General features: G+C 29.6%; 2 protein-coding genes across 2 annotated transcripts; one reads left to right on the top strand and one right to left on the bottom strand.

Annotated features, from left to right (window-relative positions):
• Positions 1-1,264: 1,264 nt before the first annotated feature.
• LOC125075351 (sorting nexin-16) lies at positions 1,265-7,334 on the bottom strand. The gene is made up of 2 exons (XM_047687081.1): positions 7,114-7,334; positions 1,265-5,393 (listed from the first exon to the last, which is right to left on the bottom strand). The coding sequence occupies exon 2, from the start codon at positions 5,377-5,379 to the stop codon at positions 4,525-4,527; it is 855 nt and encodes a 284-aa protein (XP_047543037.1). The 5' UTR covers positions 5,380-5,393; positions 7,114-7,334; the 3' UTR covers positions 1,265-4,524.
• Positions 7,335-8,481: 1,147 nt separating this feature from the next.
• Positions 8,482-9,479, top strand: LOC125075350 (WD repeat domain-containing protein 83). The gene has a single exon (XM_047687080.1). It carries the CDS (start codon positions 8,504-8,506, stop codon positions 9,410-9,412), a length of 909 nt encoding a protein of 302 aa, XP_047543036.1. The 5' UTR covers positions 8,482-8,503; the 3' UTR covers positions 9,413-9,479.
• The last annotated feature ends 692 nt before the right edge of the window (positions 9,480-10,171 follow it).

Below are 10,171 nucleotides of genomic sequence, written 5' to 3'. Positions count from 1 at the left end.
GTAAAAATAATGTATAGAAATTGTAAATGTATTATAAAAATAATGTTAATATATTTTAAGTAATAAATAACTTTTTATACGATTTGTTGTTTTTATTTTATTTTATGACAATTTATTAATTTTTTCTTTTGGTAATTCGGCTGTTTCTCAGTTTTTCGGATGCAAATGTTCGCGTAATCCTTGTGTATAAGTTAAGAGTTTTGAGCAGCCGATGGATTCGTCAAAACCAATATATTTTTAAATAACTTATCAATTAAAATATTTACGCTATTAATCATTCTAAACTTCGGCTATCCTCGGACGATACCGCAGTAAAGGAGTCATTATATATTTACAAAATACATTTGAACCAGTATGGTGATTTTTATGTATATGGAGAAGGGCTTAGGAAAGTAGTCTGGATCATTGCTCTATATATTTGCCTTTTTTATACTCGCTGGAATGATGAGGAATGACAACAAACGATAGCTTAACCAAATAATATTTTAAAACAAAGTTTCGAAACTAGACTATATTATCATACGAGATATGAAAATATTATTATTTTTGTACGTTCTTTTTTTTCATAAAGAAAATCATTAAATTTTTTTATTAGTAACTTCAAAGTTAGAATAAAATTATTCTTCATTTTTTCATGAGATTTCGCATCATAGTGTGAAAATAAACCGTAATAACCGTAAAAAAACCGTCATATTTTGACCAATACTATACTTATAAATTAATATTAGACATAAATCACAGACAACTATTACTTTTATTTTCCAGGTAAGCATATTAAATAAACACTCATCTCCTTTTTTCTAATTATTTTACACGTGAATTAAAATAAAAACTTGTAAATAGACAAATAAAACAATAATCTGTATTGGATTTTGAAAAGTATATTTTATTATACCATATCATTGATTATTTAAATCAAGGCACCGTTTGGTTTCAATGTAATACAATAATTATTCAATACAATACAATCATTACTGAACATGCACTTCTATAAATAAAATTTCTAATGAGAACTATATTTTTATATCATTTATATAAAATCAAAATTAATTAATTAATAAATTTAAAATTAATTAAATATATCGATAAGAAAATAAACAATTTTAAGCATAAACTGTATTAGATATTACAAGGATGAATTTTTATTTAATCGTCTTAATATTTATACGAGTAAAGTTTACTAAAAATATATTTGCCTAAACTATACTTTCATAGTTCTTATTTAAAATCATTATAAATGAAAAAGACATTACATACAGGCAATTTTATGCAATTAATAATATCAAAAAAATAATATTAATGAAGGAAAATTTGTTAAAGGTTGTACCTTTAACAAATTAAAAATAAAAAAACACCTTGAAAAGCGATCGACATTGTTCATATTAAAAACCTCAAAACTATAGCGATAATCTTTGTTATTCTATTATAAATATGTACAAATTAAATTAAAATATGTTACAAAAATATGTTATACTTAATACCAACGAAGATTTTGGCGCGAAAAACGGTGACGTTTGACATTTAACCTTTTTAAAAATTAATTCATACATTATATTAAACATAAAAAAAAAAATATAAAGAAAAATAAAAATGCTTTCAGTATTAATAACTAAGTTTAAATGCTTCTAAAATTAATTTTATATATAATTAGCACCTATAAATAAAATAATATCGTATCTTGATATCAAGAATCAACATAACTTTTTTTTGTACTAACACATTAATTAACAGACAACAAAGGAAAAATATGAGCGGACTTACGGATTTTATAACAAAGCAGTTAAAATATTAAATACTGGTATACTCTATTTCAATCGAAGTAGGAATAAAGATAAACAAACCGTAGATTTACGTATTTCATGCGATTTGCTAATAACTCATTGTGCACTACTAAGAGTTTATGATTAATATATATTTATTTACAATAATTCACTTAAATTTTACTTCCAAATACCGATAACAATTTCGTTGCCGTTCAAATCGCCATTTTTTCGTAAATCCATAGTGAATATCATAGATTAATCAAGCTCGCGACCAATGATATCTCGTCAATTTGCTGTCAAATGTTGTTTATTTAGCTTTTCTTCTCTTTTGGTCGGAATAGAGTATATGTGAATTAATTTAAAACGTTTTAACAATAATAATATGGAATTAAAATGACATATAACCTATTCCCATAGTTGGAGCAAATAAATAAACAACTTGGCCTTCAATTGACATGACATTGTCGAGTTCTAAAATTAAAAGTGACATTTTGAAATTGCATATCAGCAAATTGATAACGAAACTTGTAAGTTTAATTAATATATTATAAATAAGTATATATTAAACAAAAAAAAAACGGTTTATCTTGCAAAGCTATGTAGCAGATCGAAAGGTCTAGATGTAAAAAAAAAAAAAAATCGTTGACACTTAAAACGGTATTTTGCATATAGTAATATCAATTCCATACTCATACGCTTATCACTTACGAAATTAATTCCGACAAATATCACATACAGATATAGACCTATTCACTACGGAAGGTGTTTAATTAAATAATCTTAACAGATATAATTTATTTTGTATTTTTGCTGTCTTTAGTCTTAGTCGTAGCACTAGGCATGGGCGATATCAGGAATTTTGATAACGAAATCGGTATCAAATTCGCTTCGTCTCTTTTTCACAGACGGATTACCGTAAAGTTGAAGAGAGACAGGACGATTTTTTCATGCGTTTAATTTTATCGTAATTTGAATGCGTTGACGTACCAGAACAGTTTCTTGGTTTTTTTTTAAACGATTAAACGTTAACATCAAATCGATGACATATCATATTCCAACGACGTCAGATTTTAGATCGATATATCGAGCACATGCCTACAGCCTAATGCACACTAAGGCATCTTAGTACGAGTGTCACTCGTACTAATACTAACCGATAAAAAATTAACGTGGAATGGAGCACCTTTTCGAATGGATAGACCTAAAGCTAAAATTTCACACACGAAACATTTTTAATCTTAAATTTTATAATCTGTTACAAATTGTTCAGTCCTTAAAATAAAACATACAAGTAAATGGTGTTTTCCTGCCATTTATTTACTTAAATCTATTTATTAAATACAACATTATATCAAGAATAATTTGATGGACATTACGAATTAATTTAACATTAATTGACAATAATTATCATTAAATGATATATTGTTAGATAGAATTTCATTTAACTTTTTTTTTTGTACTTGATGTACAAAGACAGTAAATTTTAAGTGATAAAAAAGAGGTTCTATACTTCGAGAATTATATATATCTTTGCTTTTTGGTGGGAATGATGGATGGTCTTATATTTTTGCTTGGATGTACAGAGTAGTCTTGATTTTATAAATATGATAAATAAATGTTACCTTAGCATTTTTTTAATATTTTTTATTCGTTACTACTCTGTGTGTTTATTATTTTATTTATTTAGATAAACAAATAATTGTAATTTTTCATTTATATTAGCTTAAACCTTGAATAAAAAGTTGTAGAAAGTTTTCTAGTAAGATATAATCCAGTCTTTGCTTAGGTAAAGTTTGGTAAGCTGATGTGAAATGAGAGGAAAATGGAGGGAATAATCCTCCATTGCCGCACAGCCTGTGAGTAAAGACTTGGTCCCGTTTAGTTATGTGATAGCCCTTCATGAGAAATTTTGTTTTATTGGGGTTGTTTTTCTACTAAACCACTAAACTTACATCATAACTAATATTGATTAGTTCCTTATAAATTTAAGGAATATTTAAATTAATTAGAATCCCAGTATTATATTAGATATAAGTTAAATATTAAAAATATATTTCTTAAATTCGCTAAGGCCATTAACAAATAATTAATAGAAATTTTAATTACAATTCGCCATTCCATTCGTTATTCCAAAGACATAAGATATAATAACAAATTAAGCTGCAGGGTGGGTTAAGATTTTAGCCCACTGCTCACGAGTAATACTTTTTGTTCGAATAATAAACGAAATTATAACAAAATTATTATACAATAAGACACTTTTTAATCTGGGGGGTCAGCATTTTAAGGTGGGTTGGACCCACCCGACTATCCGACTCGCACTTTTAGTAGGAATCAATCAAATATATAGGGTTCACAATAAATGTTGATTTTCGAATGACAAACAGCAATTAAACTCTAAGCGATTATTGTCATTAGTTTCAATTAACTTACCGAGCAGTTCTGAATTACAAATGCCTATATTAACACTTTCCAGGACAGAGAACGTTATAACACTTTACGTTAACGTTATACGTTATAACAATTATTCACTCGGTGGTAGGGCATAGTTCCAGCTCTTCTGGGTAGGTACTATCCACTCATAGATGTTCTACCACCAAACAACAGTACTTTAGAGTATAACTAATGCTCCTTATCTCAGTTCTCAAAGTTAGTGGCGGATTGGCGATGCAAGAAATGTGTTGACTTACCTTTAGGTAAATCATTAGTGCGCCTGTATATCTTAAAAAAGTTCCAGAAAGTGTTAATCAGATTAAAATTACTACATATTAGCTGATTTATTTGTACTACAAGTAGGACAGTTCTTGATCTGATCTTCCAGAAGCGCGACCCGTTTTTGTAAATGCATTATTGTCGCATCCTTTTGCTTCAATTGTACTTTAAGTGTTGTTATTGAATCTTCCAAAGCTCCGTAAACGGCTTGCACTTCCGGTTGATAGCTAAACACTTGGGGGGGATCATCCAGGCAGAAAAATTCTCTGACAACCGAATGATTCGGGAGCATGTGTAAGATCGCGTTGACGAAGGTCTGCAAGCCTCTTACCCTCTCTTCGAGGAATGCGGGTTGAAAATTATCCCTAAACCAACGTTTCCCAGGCAACGGTAGAAGTAAGTTTGGCTGTTCGCTTTTTATACGATTGTATAACCTGACAAAATCCGTATACCTCCTAAACACTAGCCAGGATTGATCACGTTTATCATCTTCGACTTTCAACTTGTATATCGTGAACCTAGCCCGTTCCTCCATTACTTCATACCCAACTATTGGTATACGAAGAGATTCAAACTTTTTAATTTCACTCCTATGGAGACTTAGGTCTACGTTGCTTATACTACTTTGTACGGTATGATTATTTCTATATGGATCTGTGATATTACCCATAGATTTATAATGGTTCCGTGCTTGTATCACCGATCTTGGTGATTCCAGTACTTCATTATCAGAATGAGTTGATTCTGTATATCTTGATTTGTAGAAGTTATTGAATTTCGTGATAGCGTCTGAATTGGATCCATCTTCACTTGATGTTGATGATATCTCATTGTTCATACTATCTCTCGGACGGTTTTCTTTTAAAGTTATTAATTTTGATTCAATTTTTTGTACCGTTGCCATCTTTTGTACTTTATCTGTAATAAAAAAAATTGATAATACTTAAACGGGTCTACATAGATAGTATATATAAGAGTTTGTATTATAACTACCCTCATCTAAAGTCTATTGGAATTAAAAAAGGAATAAAGATAATATTAGAAAAATATTAGACTAAAAAAACTAGTAAAATGTCTTTAGACATTTATTTATTTTAGAATATGTGACAGTACACTTGAGCACACAGTAATAGTACAGAAGCCTATTGTTAGAGACTAGCCCTAGCCTCCAATACGGTGCTACGTCATAGGATATCATAATTAATTATATTATTATTATTACATATTATAAAACTTTAGTTAATATTATTTTATATGGAATAACATTTAATACTAGCATGTAACACTATTTCTTATTTTAAAAATGATTGAGCTGTCATAAGGGAAACAATTGGATGATTGTGAGGCATTGTAAAAATATAGAGAGAGATGGAAACATCATTGTACAACATAATTTTATTTTGCCATCCCGAACTACTGAAATTACACTATGCTCGAGTATGATCTATGCCAACAGACATTAACAATAAGTATTTAGTGCATAAACAGTAAAATAAGAGTCATAAAGCGACAAATATACAAAGGATGAACCCTATTTTCAATTCAGTGGTGACATTGTTTAGTTTGTTTTACTCTTGTGGTGTAATTAGCTATATAGGGTTCAGTATGGCTCAGAATTGCCTCCACATTTCAAATTACGACCCTAAAAAAATGATTTATCTACTAAATTTACTTGTATTTAATAATTCTAGTTTCTAGCTTATAAAGCTGGAGAAACAGAGTTCCAGCATACTATTACCTAGTTGGGCCGATAAAAATGTAAATGTATGCAGTATAAAAGCTCTCAGTTAGCAATGTACTATATATACTACTATATGTATATACTCCCTTGCATAGGAAAGCTCTAAGCCATCGGTCTTAATACTTCCTGGACTGATGATATGTTTGAGTGCGTGAGTGAGCCAATAATTAAGCTTCAATCCATCAACATAAGGCTGACTCATCTTATATATTACACAAGCAACACAATTTAGTTATGAAATAAACTTGTATTGAGTAATTTGTTATTAATTAAAGATGTTGTGACATCAAATATTAATTTCCTATTGAGTAAACTTGAATGTACTAACCAAAAAGTTCAGCTGTGTAATGTCAACGAGAAAAACAAAAGATTCATCCTACTAATATTATAAATGGGAAATTTTGTATGATTTTTACTCATTCGGGTGAGAACAGCTCGTCAACAGTTCATATAAGCCTTCACATACCAGAGAGTTAATCTCATTTGTAATTAAGCTTGTTTTTAACATGAAAAATTTACATTGTATTTCAGCCTATAATTTCAACATGACATAAAAGAGTCGTGTAACAAGAATAACTTTTAGGTGGGTCGAACCCTCCCTTGACTCTTTTTATGTAGCAATATATGGATTACTAAATAATTCCTTTGTCCAAGTTCATAAATTTAAGAAAAAATTAAGTGACATTTCATTTTTACCTTTAACATAATTTAATAAAAATTAAACCAATTTGATAAAAAGTTATATGTTTAGTCTTTATCAATTCGAAATTCAATAAGGAATCCAGATGTTATTTTTACAAAGGTTTCGTTGTCTAATTCGTTCTATATTGTACAAGTTGAATTGATATTAGCCATGAGTAATAACCTTCACAGTATATTATAGGACAAGCCACTTACTTATTGTAGACTCCCAAATTAAGACAATTTGTATAGATTTATTTATGCCAACTTCTTTCTTCGCGTAACACACAGTAACGTATCGTATATTTATGTTCTTTGTATATAAACAATAACATTTCAATAAGTTAGCACCTTTACTGATATAAATATTAAACTTTAAGTATATTTATTATAGTTTATTGTAAACAATATTGAGATAATTATTAACGATGATAAAATCAAACAGCACCACAAAATGATATAAACTAAGAACCACAGATTAAATAATATCTTTATGTATTAATACGTATTTACAATAATCATCGTCATTATGCAACGGTCACATTATCGGGTTTCGTAAAGGTTTACATTATGGTACAAAGTATTCGAGTTACTTCGAACAACGTCCCATCTACAATTATTGTTTAAAGTTTTTAGATATATAGTATTGGAAATTCAAATCTTCTATGACAAAAAGAAAAACAATTTATGCACAAAGCTAGCTAGTTAGCTATAATAAACCACTGTATTTGTTTCCAAATGCAGTGAATATTACTAATTCACCCATTTAATAGTGCTTAATACAATGTCAGTATATTCGTCAGGAAATAACTAAATTTAGATTAATTATTATGTGGCCACGCAATTCATTATACTAAGAAAACGAAATTTTTTCTTGCAATAATGTAAAATTGCTATGCCTGATTATCTGACCATGGCATTAATATTTATGAATTATCATAGAAGCTAAAATAAAATGAATATCAATAGAAAGGTACAAAGAAATAAAAATAATGAAATATCATTAAAAAAATTATAAATAAATATTGGACAACATCACATGCATTACTCTGATCCCAATGTAAGTATCTAAAGCACTTGTATTATGGGAAATCAGAAGTATTGACGGTACCACACACACCCAAACCCAAGACAACATAGAAAATTAATGAGCTTTTTCTACATCGACTCGGTCGAGAATCGAACCCGGGACCTCAGAAAACCGGTGTACACACTACTCGACCACGGAGGTCGACAGCAAAATGCTTTACATGATTGTTTAATTAATCTTCTTTATTACTGAGTTTTACGAGCTTTACTCGACGTAACTACTGTTGTTTTTAATAGTATGTTCAACCCCGTGATATTCTGGTCTACACAGTGCACATGCATCATACAGCTTTACTAGAAGGTAATATTTAAAATAAAATTTAAGGGATATTTTTGTTGTGTTATTATTCAAAATATTATACATTATTAATTAGATTACAAAATTATTTAATTATAAGGCAGTTTAAATATGACGTACGCTAAATTGATTTTGAATGTTATTAAAAGCACTAATATTGTTTATGAAAAACGTTTACGATGAATGACAATGTCAATAACATGAAAATAAAAATAAACAATGGCAGAACAGTCGGTTTTGTCGAAAATAGTAACAATAACATGCAAACAGCAAGTCGTTCGAGCGGTACGCTTCAACGTAGACGGTTCTTATTGTTTGACTTGTGGCGCTGATAAGAAAATAAAACTTTGGAACCCACACAGTCAATTATTACTGAAAACTTATGGAGGACATGCGAATGAAGTGCTCGACGCTGCCGGTTCCTGTGACAGTAGCCACATTATATCATGTAGTTCTGATAAATCTGTTATACTATGGGACGTAACTACAGGACAGCCTCTACGGCGCTATAGAGGACACGCGAGCTCTGTAACATGCGTAAAGTTCAATGAGGAATCTACGATGGCTGTATCTGGATCTGTAGACAACACTGTATGTTTTTGGGACGTTATCAGTCGAAGGCAGGAGCCCGTTCAGATATTAAAAGATGCAAAGGACACTATAACCTCCATACAGGTTACGGACCACGAAGTATTAACTTCGTCAGTGGATTGTCATATGCGTTTGTATGATATGCGTGTGGGAAAAATGCTCTCAGATTACATTGGTCATATCATAACATATGGCAGCATGACCCATGATGGCCAGTGTTATATATTAAGCTGCACAGATAATACAATTAAATTGTTTGATAAAGATTCAGGAGAATTATTAAATACTTTTTCCGGTCATGATAGTAAAGACTTTTTATTAGAAAATGCAGTGAACGAAAAAGACAGTCATATTATCTCTGGTTCGGCAACTGGGGAGATATTTTATTGGGACTTAGTATCTAGTAGATGTACGCAAAAATTAATACAGGGATGTAAGCCGGTGGTCTCTTTAAGTCACCATCCTACTGATAATTATTTGTTATCATCTAGTGAAGACGAAGTGGTTTTATGGGGTGTACCAAAGATGGGTAACTAAATGTTAATAGACAACACTTTTTTTTAATAAGCACAATTAAAATGTTATCTGTATAAAGTAAATATATCTAACTTGGTAATCTTATGAATTTTATTGTATTTGAATAATAAATTGTCTCAAAATAATAATATCTTTCTGACTGAAATCAGCTACGGTGGCCAATCTCATTGAGACTATATTGACTGAAAAAACCAACAACATTTCATCAGTCCAATCTTAGACTTGAACCAAGAACCTAGGCTAATGAGGCAATTAAATATTTTCTATCTACAGAATTGGCATAAATTATAGTGAATGTTTCAATGGTTTCCATGTGTAAACTAACAAACTAAAGATTATAGATAGATTGGTTACAATCTAAAATTTGCCAAGGCAAAGTCTGCAGAGCCCAAGAGCACCAAAGTGCAAACCCCTAATTAAAGACAATGAAATTTACATCGTACTATTCTTATTTGTATTTACTAAATTAAGATTAAAGAATTGCGTAAAAAAAATATTAGACCATAACATTTACATTTTCTTTTTTATGTTTAGCTATAAGAAGTGTTGAGAGCATTGAACTCTCTCATAAATACATTGTAGATGCATTCGAGGCGCTTTTAAGAATAATTATATTAAAATCTAGGAAAATTATTGCTAGGAAACCGTTATCTACTATAAAATTGACTTATTTATATACTAATTACTAGTAGTATACTGGCATAGTTAATACACTTATACTATAGCTATACACTAGTGTATAATTATATATATATAGTT

This window comes from Vanessa atalanta, chromosome 30 (assembly GCF_905147765.1).
Source record: "Vanessa atalanta chromosome 30, ilVanAtal1.2, whole genome shotgun sequence".
In the NCBI taxonomy this organism is placed as follows: domain Eukaryota; kingdom Metazoa; phylum Arthropoda; class Insecta; order Lepidoptera; family Nymphalidae; genus Vanessa; species Vanessa atalanta.
This window is presented reverse-complemented; position numbering and strand designations above follow the sequence as displayed.